Raw genomic sequence first — 20,746 nt, forward strand, 5'->3', positions numbered from 1 at the left:
TCGCTGACAACGGAACATATCCTGACAGGTTTTTGGGCTAACCCTCACCGTGTGAGGAATACAGCGAAGCTGAGTTAGAGAAAGAGAAAGAGTAGGAGGTACAGGATAGATGCAAATAGAGAGAGGGGAAAATTGAGGGAGGGAAGAGTGAGGAGATTATTAGTGCCTGGCTGAATGCAGGAGCTGAATACATAAATACAGGAAATACTAGCAACCAAGGAGAGAAAATAGAATATCTGGTTTCTGTAAGACAGCCGGAGTTTAGACAGATAGACTTATCTATCTATGAAAAGCTCTGGAAATTTTCTCACATGCAATAGGTCAATAGTTCAGTCTAAGTTAAGCCTACAGTGAAGTTTCTATAAAAACAGCAGTCGTACCATGAAGGCAACTGGGTCGCTATTTGACATTGGCACAACCATGTCTTTGAGGTTAAAGTCCATATTCCATAAAAATGTGTGTTCAGAAGGTAAGGTGAGGCATCACAACCTGAGTTAACTAGACCTTCATTCTTCATTCATAAGTCTACGCTCAGTGTTGTATTCCTGTAATATGTAAGAAGTGTACCTGTGTGTTGGTTAAGTAAACGTCAGTGCCCAAAACAAAGTAATTTTTTACCTCCAATAGACAGTTTTCAGAAAAAAACAAGTAAATCTGAATTCTGATATTGATTTTTTTTAATAATAGTTCTGATATGATTTGAGCACAGAAACTAGTTTTGATCTTGCCAGAAAAATGGGAAATAGTTGCAGCAATTTATTGGAACATGTGCAAACATACTTGGAACTTCACTATTAAAGACAAAAATAAAGCTTCAAAGTGTATATTTGGTTGAACACCTTTATTCTTCAGCACTGCCTGAACTTTCTTAGGTAAGCTTTCGTGTATTGTCTTCAGGAATTATTCTCTTTTTTCTAACTAGGTATGCTTTTACTGCACTGGCATGTGATCATTCTCTGCTGATGTTACCAATCAGATGCTTTCCAAATGGTAATGCATGATGGATAAACACATACTCACTGCTGTACCTCTCACCTGATCTCCACTGTACATACTGACCAGAATTTGAACCAGAAACTTCAAATCTGGATTTATCACTCCATAAGACCTGTTGGATTTGAGTTTCAGTCCACCTCTTGCATAATTAGGCATGCTTCAGTCTTTTTTCCATTTCCCTTCCCTAAGAATGGCTCCGTGGCAGCCAGCCTTCCACTGAGACCATTTCTAGCTCAGCTGAAACACTAGATGCATCTTTCAGGTCTAAAGGACATGATTTTCTGATACTGTTCACCTGCTGTAGACAGATTTTTTTAGATTTGTAGATTTTTTCACCTACTCACCAGAAGGTTGGTGGTTCAATCCCAGGCTCCTCCATTCCAGTGGGGTATGATTGGGTGAATGCACAAGTTGTATAAAGCGCTTTGAGGGCTCAGTGAGAGTAGAAGAGTGCTATATAAGAACCAGTCCATTTACCATTCATGTCTTTTGTCCTTCACTTCTCTAGTTATCTTACTTTTTTTAAGACATACTACACACCATGCAAAGATCTGATGATGTTCAGGTGTAAGGACTGCAAAAGAATGAAAAGTACCTTTAGAAATCCTGAAGAACAATTGTTCAAAAAAGTCTAGTTTTGTGGAAGCAAAATATCAAGAAATGTGGGTGTGTGTTTTTTTTACTCAGTATTGTACTTTGGCAGCAGTACTTTTTAATTGAGCCTAAACCTAAAAGTAATCAAAACAACTTTTACTTCTTTGTTTCTCAGAGTGTTTTTCTCATATTATTCTTATTGTCTTCCTCTGTGGTTGTCTTCCACTCATCGTTTTTTCCTGCCTTTCATAACTGCACTAATCCTATACCATTATCTTTGCTGTATCTTGATGGCAGTCTATTGAAAGGCCAAGTGTGCCAGCTAAATTTTAGTGTAAGGTGAGCTGGCAGAAAACTCCAGCTCTAAATGCAAAGCCAAATGCAGACACAGAGACAGAGAACTAGAAGAAGCTGGTGAGACAGGCAACAAGAGGTTAAGCTGGGAATCCATTAATGTTTCATAGCTAGATAGACAAGCAACAGCACTGTAAGACTGGCTGTTATAGCAGTATTCAAGCAGCCAATTGTATATTGACTTCTTGGTAAGATGCCTATAATGGGGGGACCTGCTGACACACACATACTCAGGAACATGTATACCAAGAGTTGCATATTGACAGTTTTCTTTTTCATTATTGCACACTGCAAACTTGCATGCACATAAAAATAGAAAAGACTACCTATCCAAGTTACTAACAGGTTACACACCTGCACACACACACACACATATTTGCATACACAAATGGATAGATTCTTTATGTGTACACCAAAAGAACAGTGTGGTGGCCCAGTTAGACAAAACCTGCCCAAGGTCACGGTGCTTTATCTCTAGTAGGCTGTTTATCCCTGTCTGTTTCACTTCACTTGCATCAGAAAATATATTACAGTGACAATGACGCATTTCTGCAGAATTCCAAACCTAAAACCTCAGCTCTGCTGTTCTCTGGCACCGAGTATGCTGCACTCCCAGCTGGCTGATCAGAGCCTTAAAAAGACATTACAGTTTGGTCACACTATCCAAAAAGTCTGTTAACATCAGCAAGAAGAGGTAATAATCCAGGATTTTTATTAGAGTGGTTAATGTTGGTCAGATAATAGTGCTTGTTACAGTTTTGCGATTGAGATTAAGGTGTCATGGATTTGCAGATGTTTTCATTGTATCATTTATGTTGTGCTTAAGTTATTACAACTTCAATTCAAAAAAAGTTTGAACAGCTCATCAGCAGTTCTGGGTTGCTTTGCCATATTTTTCATTGTATGATTTAATGATATAGACAGGTCAAATGAATGAAGATATAGACAGGTTTAGGAGCAACAAGCAAGTCATATATAGTTATATAGACAACATCCTTTAAGGGAAAGAATTGTTTCGCCAAGCCAGTATCAAACCACTATTTACATGTATAACAATGGCATGGCTCATGGCAAAATGCTATGGGTAATAAATGTTGCATACTTGCAGTCCAAAAGAGTCATCTATTGAAAACATTTGTCTCATTTTTAAACATTTTTCACATTTAATGTAGTTATTCATTAAATGTGATTCTGATCAGATGTTTTTTTTTTATCCCAGAGGAAATTACATGGTCACAGTTGCACAGTTACTAGCGCACGCAAGCTAAAGTACCAATATTAGATAATACAATATCATACAAAATAGCTCTTCCTCTAATATATAACTATCCCTGATATATTGCACAAATACAAACACAAATTGGACAAACAGTATATACTTAAGTGTACTGCAAATGATTTTCTGCTAGCCTGATGAAAATTCCACTTTTTAAGATACTAACAGAAAATGTTAAAATGTCTTTCGGAAAGCGTTCTTACTTTAGGAAGAGTGCCTGGCTCTGTCTATCAACTGTTGAACATCTTTCTTTGTCTCCCAGATTATGTGTGGTTGATTGAAACAGGATTTTTCTTTGGGGTTGTCTATATAGTCTTGTAATAGCTTTGTGCCTAGCAGAGCAATCGCAGTGCTCCATCAAGCTCTGACACATCCATTTGTCACACTCTCTGTGGTCAGATAGAAAACCAAGGGAAGAAGCACACATACACATTGATAAGCACACACGCAAAATGAGATATAATGCCAAGCATTGTGTCCTAGTGTAAAGTACATATAGCATTATCATATTATGACACTACTGAAGAAAATGCATCTCACCCTGTGTTGTTTGGACACAGGCATGCCATGAACCACTGAATGAGTCACTGAAGAAAATCCAACCTGACACGTTCAAATGGAAACGAAAATGTTACAAACCGAGACTGACCAACACAATGTTGACATTTTACACCCTGACCAAAGTAGCCACTCAAGTGACAAGCTAAACCAGCAGATGCATTATCTGTGGTAGAACAACAATATTGCTTTGCTGATTGGGTCATTTGTAGTTGTCACACATTTACACATAACACTCAATGAAAATGCTTCTTCCTCTTTAAATCACACTCCTACTATTACTGCATAGTGATTCTTTTATAATTTGCGATCAAAAAGTTCCGAAACTGTTCATAGACCGTTGCACACAAATGGCATGTAGCATGTTTGTGGTTGTGCAACAGGTACAAGTACTGTTTGACCTTGAAAAATCAAGATTAAGATTTATGCTACTTTCGTGTGGCACATTTGCAATTTCACAGTGATTTAACACTCAGTCAGTGTCTGCAAGGACCTCCATCAATTGGCCTGGGGTAACCCAACCTTTGAGTTAACAGTGGGCACGGAGTCATCGCTTGCTATGAGAACATATAGTAGTCTGTGTGGTATTAGACCTCAAAGCGTTCAAGGTCAAAAAGACATCAGAAAAGTATAACAAAAAGAATAAAAGAAGAAGATGATGAAAAACAGGAAAAAGAAGAAAAAGAGAAAGAAGAGGAATCAATGTCTTGCACTGTTTCCAAGGTGCCAGACTTTCGTGTATTTTTTCAAAGTGGTCTGGAGCAATAATTCTCCAGGCTTTTTGAAGGTCTGTCAATGTTTTATTAACCAACCAAAGAAATGGTTCTGTTGTTTGTTAGAAAAACAACAGAACAGAAAAAAAAGAACAATACAAAATTTGTAATTTATTTTATCAACTTTCCTTCTGACGATGCTGTCTGTGTTGAGTGCTCAGTGAATCTGCATTTGACTACTCCGCCTAGGCTCGAGAGTGCAGCCTAGGCGGAGTAGTCGAACGCAGATTCACTGAGCACTCAACACAGACAGCATGGTCAGAAGGAAGAGCGCAGGGCAAGCTAGCAAGACAGAAGTGGACCTCCCCACCCTCATTCAGATCTGGCGTTTGGAATTATTTTGGTTTTCATGTGACGTATGACCCTGAAGGTAAGCGAGTCATGGACTAAAGTAAAACAGTATGTTGGATGTGCCATGCAATGCTCAATTACATGGGTGGGAGCTAGTGTGTTAGCGCAGTTAGCTCATTAACGTGTTGGCCGTCTAGCCCCTCTGTATAGGGTAGCTCGTTAACGGAGATTTGCCGTGTTGTGGCATTAAGGTTATTTCAACGAGATTAACCTGAAAGCACTAGTGGGAACACAACGAATATGACTGCACATTTACACCGACATCATCCTAGTGCAAAGACAAAAACAATAAGCATGCATGCTACAAACTTTAGCCGAGTAATTTAGACAGCTGTTAGCACAGAATTCTCCTTATGGAGACCTGATATGTTTAATATGCTGCTGAGAATATAGCCCAGAAGAAGCGGATAGTATAGCTTTTATTTTGGAAAGAGACATTTCTCTGTAATAAACTCTCTTTTCCAAAGATGAGTGATTCCTCAATCAGATACAGGGCTCGCAATATCGCTAGCCCGACGTCCCGGGGCTATCTCTGCCCTGCCTGTCGGGCTATTGTAGGAAGGAAAAATATATGTCAATGCTTTTGCATTCTTTCAGAAATGTAGCTGGGTAATTATGTCATTGGGTGAGCCACTGTCAATATGTGACATATTGAAATCGTGTTTGAATTTGCGCTTGTTTTTTTGCTTTCACTTTGCAATCGCGCAAACTGTGTATAGAGAGCGACAGCACTGATCTGTGAGTGATGATAATTTGTGCACCAATTCCTCTGACATCGTCTTATTAATTGTTAGCTTACTATGCAAACATGACAAGTGAAATCTCCCGCAGCTTAAACATGTGAGAGGTTGATCGCGCAGAGAATCGCTGAGCTTATGTGAGTGCGGCAGGATATATATTTCACTAAGATGACCTGGATGACTGAGAACCTTCACAGACAGATATATATTTTAGTTCTGCTGAGCCAAATAAGACAGGTCAGGGTGAAGAAGTGACAGCCAAAGAAAAGCTTACCACAAAACGGAGAAGTTATGACAAATCAGACTATAAGGCAAAAAGAAAGTGCAGCTTTATGGTTTCATGGACAAAAGAATTTCTGTGGCTGCAATATGACAAGCTAAAAAACAACACGCACAAGGGTTAGGGTTAAATTTAAAAACTGTACTTTTGTGTTAAAATATATATTTATAATTTTAATAAATGACAAATTAAAAAGGCATGAACATTTTTTTTGTATCGAAAAAATATCGAACCGTGACACCAAAGTATCGAACCGAACCGAACCGTGAATTTTGTGTATCGTTGCACCCCTAATAATAAGATATGTTTGATTTCATATAGATAACAGATTTGTTTTGCATATTTTCCAGAATCACATATATACAGAGACCCCTAGTGACATAAATGGAGAAGTATTGGGTGTTTATGGTGATACTACTGCAAATACATGGGTCTGGAAATAAAGTCTACAAATGAATTTACTAAAGAGTTCTATTTGAAAGATGAGCTGTGACACTGTTTCACACACAAAAAGCTTTGTTCACTTTTGTAGTAAAGTTTGTTTATTGGTAATTTGCAACAGACTGGTTGTGCTTGGTGACCTTCTAAGGTCAAAGGAAAAGCTCTGGATTGTTTTGTATTTACAACATACAGAGAAAGGTAATACCTTCATAAAATGAGCTTTTTTAAATTTCTTTTTCTCTTAACATTATTTTGGTATGGATGTACACGAGTTCTTTTGCTTCTTTTGTTGGTAGAAGTCCTGGGGCACACAAGTGCAGAACAAAACCACTTCTCTTTCTCCATCTGTATCATTTTAAAGTAAATTTTCGATAATGGCACAATCCCTAAATCCAATATTTTTGTCTCCAAAACATCACACGCAAACATAAACTAAGCAAAGCATCTAAATAAAAAGTGAATCACTGTCAAAAACTGCATGTAATTGTTCTTTAGCATTATTGAACTGATGTTACCAAAGCTATTAGAATCAATAAAACGGCCTGAATGATCCTATAATGTAGAGTGTATACAGATAACCAAACTGATATGGCTGTTACTCCTAAAAATTGCATGAATTTCTAACTTAATAAGTTAGCTCTCCAGGCAGTTTTGAAGCAGAAAACGTTATGCAATAATTCAAAAGTTTGCAGATTGTTCAGTTTTCTCTTTCATTAACTGAGTTAGAGCTGTAATGGAAGAAAGATGAGGTCACTTGGTAAAGATTCAACCCCTGGAGCTCCAGAGTTTGTCCATTCTTCTCTTTTAGAAACACAGAAAGATAAGTGAGAGCGAGAAACATCTTGTGTTCTTCTCATCTCTCTGGTCTAACTTCAATCTAGATGTTCGATTGTGCATGAGGAGGTTGATGGGGGTCGTTTGGGGTCAGAGGATGGTTCCTGTTAGAGGGATATGGTTTCATTGTAGATGGATGTTTAGGCTGGCAAGCGCTCTAAAATGCACTTAACATTTTATACAAATTCTAAAGGTTGCTGAAAGCCATACCCCACCACTTGCTTTCTCTGTGTCTCTCTGCTGCTCTCTCTGTCCTAATTGATCGAGCTGCCCAGACAATCCCGTATAGCCTGCACTTATTTCCAGTCAAGCTTGTTTAAGCCTTACAGACTGGAGTCAGATGGCTTTGCCAGAGAAAGATGTCTCTTACTGTTACCAGAAAGACAGGTAGACGTGGGAGAGAGATTGCATCATGCCAAACTGAAACCCAAGGCAAACGTAATAGTCTTCTGGAAATATCATAGTGGGCATTTGGGTAATCCTTTAACATGTTGTCCATTTTATGCCCAAATTATGTTCTAATAAGCTATTTTTTTACTTTTAATTTTATCTTACAAAAACTTTGACGACCATATATAGTCTCTAATTGTCTCATATATCTCATATATAGTACCCAGCTTTAGAGCTATGGTTTCTTTGGATCAATGCATGCAGACCAATTCAAGAGATGCTACAGAGAGCCAAACATTAGTTATAAGGAGGCAACAAAGGCCCAGTCTGCAGTAATTCCATATCTGTCAGCTCTGTGATGCACTGGTCTATTTCTCAGTGCTGCTTAGATACAGCTCTCAACAACCCACACCCTGCCCTTCAAGTTAATTTGACTGGTTTATTATTCTGTATTCAAGTAGCACATCACATTGACCAACAATTAATTTTTGGCCATTAAACTAGAACTTGAAATAGCAGTCATGACTGCATGAGTGGTTTTTTTTTCTTGGCAATTCCCAAAGTTGGGTGCTGATTGATTAAAATCAAGTGTTTTTTAAACTGTTGTAATTTGACGCAGCCTTTTGCATAGGTACTGTATCTCTACTATTTCCCACTCAAGTTCTTCTACTGGTCCTTCTGTTTAGTGTAACCCTAAAACTAACTCTGTGGCATATTAGTGTCACATTTTATGCTTTTAAATAGTTTGAAGAATTATTTCCTAAAGAGAAAACTTTTACCTGGTGGGGAAATACTGCTTAAGATAATGTTTTTATTCATTTATCTTTTTTAATATTTTCATCTAAAAACACAAAAAATATGAACATAATTATCATAATCTACAGTCTCTAAAGAATTAATTTTATGTGTTGGACATAGTTGATAAGTATGGGTTTTTCGTTCTTACATACCTAATTCTTAAGTAATCCTAGCTGCTTTCTCTTTGGTGCATTCACACCAGATATACAGAGGAGTTCTGCAGTTTTATGCCCAGGCAAGGCCTGTTCACTTATAATTAGATAACTAATTAATTAGATAAAATATGTGGCGTTAACTCCAAGTGTTGAACGTGCATAGCAAGTTCACTCTAGGTGCGATGTTGGTGTAAGTGAAGGAAGCTATTGGACTGAAAAATCAATCAGAGCAACAGTAAAAAAAAATCTGGAATGGCCAAATCAACAATCTGGTACATTCACAGAAAGATTAAATGCACTGCTGGGCGAAGCAACACCAAAAGGCCTGAAACACCACAGAGTATAACTAAAGTGGATTATAATTTTATTTGTCTTAGACAAGTAAAGAACGCTTTCATAGTCTTCATCAAAGAGGTCTTCACGCAATTTAATAGAGAGGGTTTACAGCAAAGTGCAAACCCCTGGTTACATGCAAAAACAGTAAGGCCAGATAAGAGATGGCAAAAAAACACAGAGCTTATGGTATTTACCAGAAAAATTCTGTAAGTGTCCAAATACTTATGTAATTACCTGTTTTACTCCAGCTGCCCCCAAAATGCCTCAGTTAGTGTTCGGTTCAGTTCATGCAGATGCAAATCTGCATCTTGTGCAAATTTTTGTAATTGTATGTTTGCATGTAAAACTCTTTTTTTGTTTGGTGTAAATGCACCATTAAATTTAATCAAAACATCCCTCTCCTAATACTGTCAGCATTTTCCTTTTCTTATTAGGGACAACTTGGCTTTCAACTATTACAACACTTATTTAAATTAGTAGAGCATCCTCACACACTGGTGCATGTAGCCCAGCATTCACTTCCTCTTTTTCCCTACCCGTCTGCTCTATCTTACTGTCCTGTGAACCTGCTATTGTTCATCTTCCCCCTACCCATTCTCTTGATATCTTTCTCTCCTTTCTTTATTCTCTCTCTACCTCTCTATACTCTCCCCGCTCTCTGTGTCTCTCTGACAGCCTCCTCTTAACAATGACCAGCAGACTGTGTAAACAGGAAAGAGGCAATGTGTTGTGGGGGTGTTTGTCTGTGTTTCATCCAGTTTGTCTGCAGAGAGAGGATATTACAATTAACTAAATGAAACACTGTATTTCAATAAATATTTATTGTTTTAGTCTAGCAGTCGAGTTATTGCGTCTGTTTAATTATTTCTGGACATCTTGTAAGAATGCTGCCTTTAGGTACACTCTGAGGTATTGATTTTTGAGAGTTACTAATAGCAGTATTAGTATTATTACAATGGCCTATAAAAAGCTGAGGCCTTAACCTTCACTGTAAACTGTTGCTATGTACAATGTCCATCCTTTGTGCTATAACCATCACATTTTATTGACTTTGTTTTTTCATTTCATCTTACATCCATCATCAGTACATCATGTCAGCATAATATTACTATACCTCAATCAATACAATTCTGTTTCTGCATCACACTGTTCTTGTGTCAAACCAATAAAGCAGATTTGAATTTAATTGAACTGAGACTGGGAGAAAGAGATAAGAAAGAAATGAGATAGCGGTGACCTTTTCTACAGATTGAAATGCCAAACTTGTCTTTATCAGCTACTTCAGTGTTTGGCTGTTATTGACACCAGTTAGGTCCTTGCTTCTCACTCATCGGTGGAGTGGTGGTCTATAAATAGTCCTTAAAAAACTTTTTTTAAAGGTATATACATTTCATTAAGGCATGCGATCTAGGAATTGCATCTTATTTTTTTATTTATTTGAGACCCTTAAAGTCAGTACCTTTTTGTGAGGGCTATACTTTTGTGTAAACTATAACAGAAGCATGAGCTTGAATGTACGTTCTATGTCGACAATATTTGTGTATCTGTACAGCATGCTCTCCTCTATCTGGGTGACCCGCTCTTATCTAAGCTGTCTATGGTTGCACCCTGCTACCTCACCCACTGACAAAGTCTGTATGTGTGTGTTCGTTGTACCACTGTGTGCAGCCATCACTGTGATCTCACATCAGTCAGAGGCTGCTGAGCCGCACATTGACATTCCAGGCTGCTTGTCTGCCTCTCTGGCAAAAATAGATATGTAAAACGACAAGCTCTTTCTCCCCCGTTTTCCCACGCATAGTTTGTCTGGGCTGTTGAGGAAGAAAAAATAAAGGTCTCTGGTCTGTGTCAGCTGAGATGAGACACAATCAGCATGTGTGGAGGGGAGTGACATATCACCGCTTAGGCAAATGAGATAGAGAATAAGGGGCTGAAAGGAGGAATGGTTCATACCCTTAACCAGTGTTGATCCTGCAGTTAGGTAGGGTTTTACCAGGATGTGGGTTTTGATGACTAAACACACAGTGAAATGTGTTATAATAACTATGAACTCTCATAGTTTGTTAGATGTGGAAGCATCTGAAGATGAAAGCTGAGTGAAAGACATCATTTAATTATGAATAGGCTCCAGTACATTAGAAGATACTTTTGGCTCTTCCCTTATTTCCCACACAGCAAATGGATCAACATATTTAGATGCAGTGCAGTTTATAGATGTTTTTCCAGGTGCAGCCTTCCATTTATCCTGCCTGTGGACTGGTACAAAGAGTACACTAACTTGTAACCGTCTGGGGCTGGGTTTGCATCTCCTCCCAGTCTCAAACCAGGGATCTTTAATGTGCAATGTGTTAACCACTACAACATGTAGCCATTAGGCTTCAGTATATTATGAAAACATAAATAATTTCATAGCACTAGTATCTACATGAAATTGCATGTGCTGGATATACTTAATTTAAAAGCCATGTTTAAAACAAGATTTTTTTTCCTGTTGCATCAAAGGAGGAAGTCCTTTTGATTATTTGCATTTTAAAGCTATTTAAAAGTAAATGTGAGTTTTTAAGAAAATATTGCAGATCCTGCTGAAGACGTGACAAAATTTAAAAGCCAGCATCTCCACTGTAGCTCTGAAGTGAAGCACTACATGTCTCAAATGGGAGTTCAGAGGCCCCATTTAGCAGCACACCAAGACCTCCAAAATGTTACCTTTCTCGAGGACACTTCAGCACAGTGTTTGATTCAGAGCTCTTCTTTCTTAAAGGACTGCGGTGACTCGCTTTGACTCTGGACTTGAAGAAATCCAGCGTGGTAAAATACAAATGTGTTTTTTTCTCATCAAATAAAAGAGTACAGATAGAGCTTTTCATCCTTAATATTTGTAATAAAACAGCTGAAAGAGTAACTTATAGCTGGCATGGCCACATGTTAGATTACGACCTTCAAGAGCCATAATAGGAGCTGTAATAGGTGCTATAATAACAGTTAGAAATAAAGACATAAGGTAGTGGGAGAGTCATATATATTGAACATATAAGCATGCAGCTTTGGCAGCCGTCTCATCTTTTCAATTTCACATTAAATGACACAATTTCCATTATAAAAATGACAACCACAACCAGCCACTGTAATTTCTTTCTAATGGCATACACATATGAATTTACAAGCCACACTCATTTTTAGAGTTGTATTATGTGGAAATCAATTAAACCTTATAGTGAGTTTACTTATTGATCTGGTTTGTGGTGTAGTTACCATATACAGTGTAACTGCTCTTTCTCTTCGGTCTTTCAGTTTCTCTCTCCCCTCTTGTCTTACCTTGTGTGTAATATTTCAGACACTGGCAGTTTTAATACACGTAGAAATTTGAAACTGCTATCTCTTCTTTCTCTAGTGCCTGCAGTGCCCTAACATAGCATTGTGTTGTTTACCTCAAAGCCCAAAGTGTGTATAAGCATACTGTGAAAAGATCGTTCACAGTGACACAAAGGGCAAAAAGTGTAATAATCCTGGTGGTGCAGTTTAAGAAGCGGGCGGTTTTGTTTGCCTTGGTCTGACTGTGTTGAGATGGTTTACTCAGTTTGCTGAAGCGTCTTCTTTTTTCTCTTTACTTTTTATTACTTGTCCAGAGAAGGTTGTTAAAGTGGAGCTGTGCCCATTTTAAAAAGTGTAAATAGTCTAAGAGTTAGCCTATATTCACCAAAACCAAATTGAAAAATGACAGATTTTTTGTTTGTTTTTTTCTTTGTAATTTTGCATCTTTACACCAACACACTGGTTAATTAAACAAATCCAGGAATTTAACAAATGTGTTGCATTAACTGTTTTTGGATTTGTGTTAGCTATGAGATGATTCGCTTCACTACCAAATCCCTTCAACCTCCAAATGTGTTTTTGTTTTGGCCTTTCATTTTGTATACATGGGTACAATTTGCTACATATGACACCTGTCTGCTAAAAAAATGAGCTCGGAAAAAAACCCTGTATAACTGTACATGTTCAGAAACATGAATCAATAGGTTAGAGGTCGTGACTATTATACAACCTATGTGTGCAAGACTGCATTGAACTACCGTACACTTAGGTGTAATCCATTGTCTTTAAAAAAATATCACAAGACAGAGTAACTAGACATGACTTTCATGCATTAACCCAACATCAGCAGTCTTCCAGATGTTACACAGTTTGAACTCTGTCTTTACTTTCTGTCTTCGACTTGGATCACTCAGGACATGACCAACACCATGCCTTTTTGTGAGAGCACAACAGGGATGACAGATTGCGGAGCACTGGTTCCACCCTTCTCACTACCCTTCCACTGTGATGGATGCAAGAATGAAAGGAGCATGGGGTCTTTGGATTTCATTTGCTCACCGCTGTTCTATTGCTCCTATTGATTTAGGTGCATGTGGTTGACAGGCAACGGGATACTGTGTTTGAGAGAGATTGTGTGGAAGAGTAATGTTGGCCTTTCTCGGTTTAACTGATTAATCACTCACTAAAAAAACACTGTCAAACAGATATCTAAGAAGAACTTGATCAAAAATACGTCTAACTTATGAATCAGTGGTTTCAATCATACAGAAGGCAGGGTACGTATCAGCAGATGGGGTCACTGCAGCAGGTGACTCATATTTTGGGGGCAGATTTCATTATACTTTGTGGGGGAACAGAACTATTGGTAACAATGTTAGGATCTGTTTGCAAACTGAGTTACTAAAAATAATTGAGCTAAACCACATTTGAAATTATTACACTATATGCTTCTATATGACATATTATATTTCCTTATATGTATTTATTTATATTTATATTGATTTAAGAGATATTTATATTTACTTATATGAAAGAAGTAGAATCTCCGTCCTTCTTTTGCTCCTTCCATGCGAGCAGTCTCCAGTAGCTCTGGCATGTCCTCTAGTTTTAGGTTCAGAGTTTAGCTCCCTACATATCAAATTGACATTCTAGGTAGTGATATCTATTATGTTGTGCTATATGACAAGAGACCAGCAGGCTGGTCTTCTCTCCTCTCATCCACACCTGCTTTGTTGGTGTTGTAATCAAGGATGATGGCTGGTTTTCTGCCTTTCTGAGCACTGGCCTCTACAACCCGCTGAAATGATCTCATGAAAATGGCAATCCCATTTGGTCTTTGTATGAGACAGCCATGATGCTTCGGGGTGAAAGCACCCTTCGAGGAAGAGAAAAAAAATAAAAGCCTCTTTCCTCTGTTGAAATTTGAAAACATGACAGCTCAGTCTTGTTAGAGGAGTCTTACATCATCAGGAGGGGGAGAAAATATAACAAATAAATACATATTGAAATGAATACAAGTGCTATGTAATACAAAAATATTCAGTAATACTGTGACAAAGAAAAAGCAAATTAGTTTATTCGAATTTGTGTCATCTCAGTTCAGCGTGAAAATCTCTGCCGTGCTTTGCTGTCATTTGTTTTTCTGAGAGTCCTCTTTTTCCTGGCGGTGCAGATTAGGCGAAGATAATACTAATTAAGTTTTCAGCAACTTGTTAACCTCCCGTAAAAGCTAACATAAAAGTTTATCAACAACTGCTGAGTCTAATATAACGAATGAAATAAAGAGAGAAAAGCTGACAAGCAGAGCACAGAGATAGCTGTCAGTAAAGTCACAAAATGCTGCAAATAGAACAAAGAATAACGTGGGATTAAATAGACCGATCCTGTCGAGTCACAAAAATGTCCCAGATAACCGGTCCAGCTGTTTAAGCCTGCATCCAACTAATATCTGATGCCCTCATCAGACTGCGCATCTCTATAGAAGATATTTTATTGCCAAGGTGTTTGATAGGGTGGATGTTGGATTTCTTTCTTATAGTCATTTATCCATTACTACAAGTGGGTTTTGGGGAAAACACCTTACTTTGTACAAATTCTTATCCGCAATCTGAACAGTGGTTGTTCAGTTTATTGCCACTCACACAGTGAACCAGTCCAAATGAATGGTGCCTTATTGTAAAATGAAAACAGGCTGTTGTCACTTTAGATGTGACAACAACAAAATGACACGAGATCCCTGAAAATATCTGTTAGTAAATAATAGTATTAGTACAATTCTGTGTTTTGTTTTTGATTTTTTTATGTACATTGTACGATCATACGATTTATACTTTACACAGAAAATCTGTTTTCTCACATGAATGTCAGAAGAATCAACATTAAACACTGTCCTAAGTTGTTCTCACACAACACGCAAAAGGAGTTAGTCCCCTTCAGATTGATTTTCATTACTGGAAACAGTCTGTTTAAGTGAGACAAGGGTATTACCTGGGTAAAGGACGCAGAAGGAAACCACAGTATGTCCACTTGCTTATAGTGAATTTATCAATCAATTACATATGGTGTTCTTACATGGGTACAATTGGACACCTCATGAACATCCTGTTGATGAGCTGGAAGGTTAAAGACCATTTAATTTTCTTGAGTGAGTTCCATTCCTACACGCACATTTGCCAAGTAATGTCTTATAAGGTTTGAGCTCCCACTGCATATCTGAAAATCATTGACAAGAAGTTAACAGGGAAATGAGAACAGTCATGATGCACACTTAACATTATTACTATTGACTATGTAGGTATGATAAATAGTTGCACCACTAGGAAGTCACATGGAAAATAGCACAGCTCCTTCATTTCCTCTACAGTGTCAATATAAAAGATTTTATGACATGTCCAGTGTTGTTAAGCAGTTTTTTGTTCAGTGGCACGTATTGCCAGTATTCCTTGTTGGCACACAATCAGTAATTTAATTGGAAGTTTTAAAGCACACAGTGAAAATCAGTTTCCATAATTCTCCAATCAAAGTATTGATTTTCTTGTTGACACACAGTTGAGTACAATGGCCCACTGAGGTTGCCAGATATTGACGGAATCTCTCAAATTAAGCTTGGGCACTTGTCCATAATGAGCCCTCTATAGACCAACTCCTAATGCACACACATAGAGATACACTATGTGAACACATACACAAAAACACTTCTCTCCTTATGCATACACACAGACAAAAGTGCAAAGATGTGGTCTGAATGTGGGGCAGTGCAGCCCCCAGGTACGCTATACACCAATTTTGTTTTTCTGTTTGTGCAAGATAAATTTGGAAAGATGTTTAGATATTATGCAAGCATAATTTTGTGAGTAATTCACCTGCTGTTGGATCTAATGAGGTGATTTCAATATAGAAAAATGCTAACTGTAGCTTCTGAGACTAAATGATGACTAAACTAGGAAGGGGGAGAAAAGTTTATTCACTTATCTTGCAGCTTCAGCCAGTAATTATTAATTTTCACGTGTTAAAAATAGCCTGAAAATAACAATTTGTACTGTTGTTTTTTACTTTTTCCCTTTTTAGTTGTTTTACTTTCTTCTTATTGTGCCTTTTTTCTTAACATCAAATATCTGCCATCATATTCCCTAGTGAGCTAAGACTTTTCATCCATCTCTCTAATAACTATTACTGCTGTGTGTGTGTGGGAGGTGGTGGTGGTGGTGTCTTTTCATCCATTGCAGAGGGACGCTCTACAATTAAATATAAATCTCTCAATCCAAGTGACAGTGGCAAAACACGAACACACACATTCATAGGAGGTGAGTGCATGAGAATAAAAGAGGACACGGACGACAGAAGAAACAAAACAACAGAAAGAGAAACACAAAGTAATTTGTTAAGATGTAAGGCATTAAGAGAGGGAAGGAGAGGGAAGAGAAACATTATATGTTATTAAATTTCACAGCATTTGCAAATAAACACCGGCAAACCTCAAGAAACAGTCTGGTTCTTACAAAGCACCAAACAATCTGTTATAGGAATTTAATTAGATTTTTTTCTGCCAAAACAGCTGATCACTTCTTGTCCCTAAAGAAAAAATAATCAGTGGATACACTGTAAAGTGACTGTTTATTTCTTAAGGAAGTAAACTAAAAAACTTTTTTATTAAAAGCCAGATTTAAAAGTTTCTTTCACAAGACAGAGAGAAACACGAGGGAGCGAGACAATTACTTACTGTAATGCATGTGTCTTATAAAGCTTTGCATTGAGATGTTTGGACAAGAAAAGAAATGAAAATGAAAATGTGTCGAAGAAATGATGGAACTAAATATAACTTCTTGTAGGTGTATATGTTGGCCAGTTTTCTCTTTCACTTCCATTTTTTGCCAATCTCTGCTGTAATTCAGAGGAGTCTTTGGAGACTGGAAACATCGGCTCCCAACTCCTTTGACACAGTGTGCGTTTTTTTGTACGTGTTTGTGTGTGTGGGCAGCATTCAACCAGCAAACTCAATGCTTTCTCTGTGTAGAAAGAGCAAGGCAACAGGACATTTAGTTATACATTTTGAATATTTATTCAGATACAGTCTCCTGTGGCCCAGGTGAACACCTGCGTATTCTCTCTAATGTCAGGGTCTTGTTTGGATCCCATATGACTTTTGTTATTTGTCCCTGAAATCTTTTAGATCCCCCTGCAACGTCCTAGCATGATAGATTGGACTGAATTTATTAATTCGTTAATTATTTAGTCACTGAAATGCTTCTTATGTTTCAAGAATATATTTAAGAATTCTTACATTTGGTAAGTTCCATGTCATTGGAGTTGAGGCTGTACATTTTTGTGTGACTGAATCTGATGTTGTTAGGAAATTTCTACAATTCTACACATGCACAGACACCATCTCATGGTATTCGTGTAAGAGCTGCTAGTTTTATCTCCAGTGGCCACTTAACTCCCACTACTTGGTTTGTTCACACTTACAAAATGTGCAGCACCTAAGTGCTCTGAATAAAATCTCCTTAGTGCCTTGCTGTTTTTCCACCATATGTGTTATGCTTACGAGAGATAAAGAATATATGGAAAATAAATTGGAAGTATTTCTTAGATTCTACATATATTAAGTGTATTTTGGAAAACTCCACTATGTTTTTAACCAAATCTAAAAAGGAAGTTAATCTTCTCATTAAAGCATTGCTCTTTAACCTGCCCAATGTCAGTATTATAATTATTAAGTCTTTTATAGTTGGTCATAACACATCATTCACACAGTGGGACTTTGGATTTTAAAATAGTCTTTAATTTTTTTTTCTTTACAGGCTCAAATCCAACCGAGTAGTGGGAATGTTTAGGATCACTAAATATTTCATTTCAAGTGAAGATGAGCCAAGCTGGTTATGACACTGTAGTTAAAAGTGTAACTCTCAATAGGGCTCTGGATTTCACAGTGTTAATAAAAGGAGCTCACCCCCAGGCGAGTGGCCAGTAAAATGACTGGCTCGATTGCATGGGTGAGAGAGATGGGCTGTAAAGGCCTTGGTCCCAGGCTGCAATCAATCAACCACATTTTCTGGCCATTTTTCAATTATGCATGTTAGGGCTGGATGGCAAGGTAGTGAGGTGTCCAACCAAGACTTAAAGTTTGGCACTTTGAAAAAGAAGTCATCCAACAGTGAGATTACAAACCAGCAGCACACGCAGTAATAAAGTGGAGTGTGGATGGGGATTGCAGGTGGTGAGTGGACTGCAGGCTTTGGCCCAAAGGGGCAACGCTGTCACTGGAATTTGAAATAATTAAGAGGAAATACACGTTATTGCTTTGCTTCCCAGCTTCACAATGCAAATCTCTAGCGACTTATTTTAAAGTGCTGCCACCACAAAGCTGCTTGACATTATCAGTTAACTGACAAAATGTCAAAGTCTTGGAGGTCTTGTGGATCAGCTGTGAATGGTGTTTAGTTGGGGATTTCAACAGCTGTGCGTTTCTATCACAATGGATTGTTTTGCCCCTCTGAGATGAATCGCTCTGATATCGTTGCCTCAATCTTTCAGTCACTGGACACTTTGATTTATCTACATTGCCATTCAGGCTCATTCCAATGGCCGCTAACTCTAGTAGTTTTCTTAAATCTCCTGAACACCACACATTTGTAACTCTTAACTCTTTGTCTGTCCTCTCTTTGCTGCTTTCTATTTTCTTCCTCGGTCCCATGTCTCTTGTTCAATAATTCCCCATTAAAAATCCTGTCTGATAGAAAGGATTTTATATTTTATGAAATATTAGCTGTTACCATGAGTCCAATCAGGAAAGAAGTGCCTTGGTGTGCTATAAAAATATCCTGCTCAGAGAGACTGAGGGCTATGTTTGACCTTGCTCTCTCTGTGTGTGCAAGCATACACAAAGAACTTGTTCAATTGTCATTTTTAGCAGTCACTAAAGCCATGTATTTACACATAATAATTAAGATTTAATGGGTCGCTGACTTGTTCAACACTTAACATGGGTCTTCACTTAACACCACTTCAAATGTCATCCTTATCCTTAACATAAATGAGACTTTACAAAGCCTGAAGGTGTTTATTAGTTTTAGTAATTCTGACAAATACATTATTGTGTCAAATTACCAAATAACAATTACATGTTTTTCTTAGGTTTGAGCTAGAAGCCATTGGTATAGTCACATTAAATCCCAAACGTGTAAACCCTTTAAACTAGGACACAGCGTTATCGTGTATAATTTGGGTTTCTCCAGTTGCTCCTCTAAGGTAAAGCACCTACCACTGTTCAACTGTGCTGATGCACATTTCTTCCTACAGACACCACTGCAGGTCAACAGCTGACTAAGTGGTCAAATAAGATTGAAAGAACCCGAAGGGATGATTGAATCAGCAACTTTAAATGCTGGAGCAAGAACCAGAGTAAGCTGGGCATCAGTCTTGAATATGAGTGACAGCAAGTTTAAAAAAAAAGAGTCATAAATGTTTGTTGATGATTCTTTATCGTTTTCAAACTATGCATAGGGTTTTAATCACACTGGATGATCTGTACCATCCTCAAACACTGTCAAAGTATAGTTTGTTTGATATAGAGAAAGAATACTGAACATTTATTGAGACTTGTACATTGCAGGAAAAGGACTTTTATGGCATGGCTAGGCAGAGAGATTGAGCTGGAAAGGATGCACAGTGCATTAGGGTAAGGGTAGAGATGGCAATGCACTAATTAAGAGAGTGCGTTGAGGAGATGGGAGGACTACTTTGAGGAGCTCATGAATGAAGAAATTATCATAGGCTGACACATGGCTCTTGATGTCAGGGTTTGCCAGGGTTTGTCTTGTTGTCTCGTCTGTGTCCTTTGTCTTTAAGAAACGAAAACGCATGGATTGCTGTAGCAATGATATCACAATATAACGTGATTTTTATTATGTTAAAATGTATATAATGTGGCACAACCCTAGTATACATCTACTCAGAAATGGAACTTCAGCACTTCCTTAGTAACAGATGGCTCCATGAAAATCACTGTTAAATAATTGTCAGGATTTGTGAGACATAATACAGGACAGTGTTTTACCACTTTAAAACCATCATATATTAGCCTTATTATGTTCTACAAAAAAAAAGGTGATTTTTAAAAGTGTGCATGAAAGAGAGGGCAGCATGAAAAACAGTTTAAATGTTGAGACAAACTGGAGCATACTCACAGTTTATCTCAGCAGTCTGATTCTTAGACACAGTGTTAGTGCATGCTAGCACGTACAGGGCCAGCTGTGACCAGTGCAAGTACACCATTAGCTGACATCCCAACAGAAGATTTCAGAAATTCCAACAACCAGTGGTAAATGAGCAAACTCATCATGATCTGTACTTGATTCAGTGGCAAAAGAAAGAAAGAAAGAAAGAAAGAAAGAAAGAAAGAAAGAAAGAAAACTGTAAGAATGGTTTGCATAATATCTTAAATCACTAGACCTTGAATCAGAAAGATGCTTGCCGTTAGTATCAAGTGTGCATTCTTACAAGAGCACTCAGGGAGTGTAATTCCCCAGAAAGACAAGGACTATACAAAAACTTTAGTG

General features: G+C 37.8%; 1 protein-coding gene across 2 annotated transcripts in view; it reads left to right on the forward strand.

Moving 5' to 3' along the window:
• Nucleotides 1-20,746, forward strand: part of LOC101465476 (ephrin type-A receptor 6) — a 180,133-nt gene that overhangs the window by 18,535 nt on the left and 140,852 nt on the right. Inside the window, exon 1 of one of the 2 annotated variants that reach the window (XM_014408236.3) lies at nucleotides 4,797-4,921. The exons of the other annotated variant lie outside the window; for it this stretch is intronic. Within the exon in view, the coding sequence (XP_014263722.1) occupies nucleotides 4,910-4,921 (12 nt within the window). The 5' untranslated portion in view covers nucleotides 4,797-4,909. Of the gene's footprint in view, nucleotides 1-4,796; nucleotides 4,922-20,746 lie in introns of those variants that run through there. 2 annotated transcript variants of the gene reach the window in all.

The sequence above is a fragment of the Maylandia zebra genome, linkage group LG16 (assembly GCF_041146795.1).
Source record: "Maylandia zebra isolate NMK-2024a linkage group LG16, Mzebra_GT3a, whole genome shotgun sequence".
Lineage (NCBI taxonomy): Eukaryota > Metazoa > Chordata > Actinopteri > Cichliformes > Cichlidae > Maylandia > Maylandia zebra.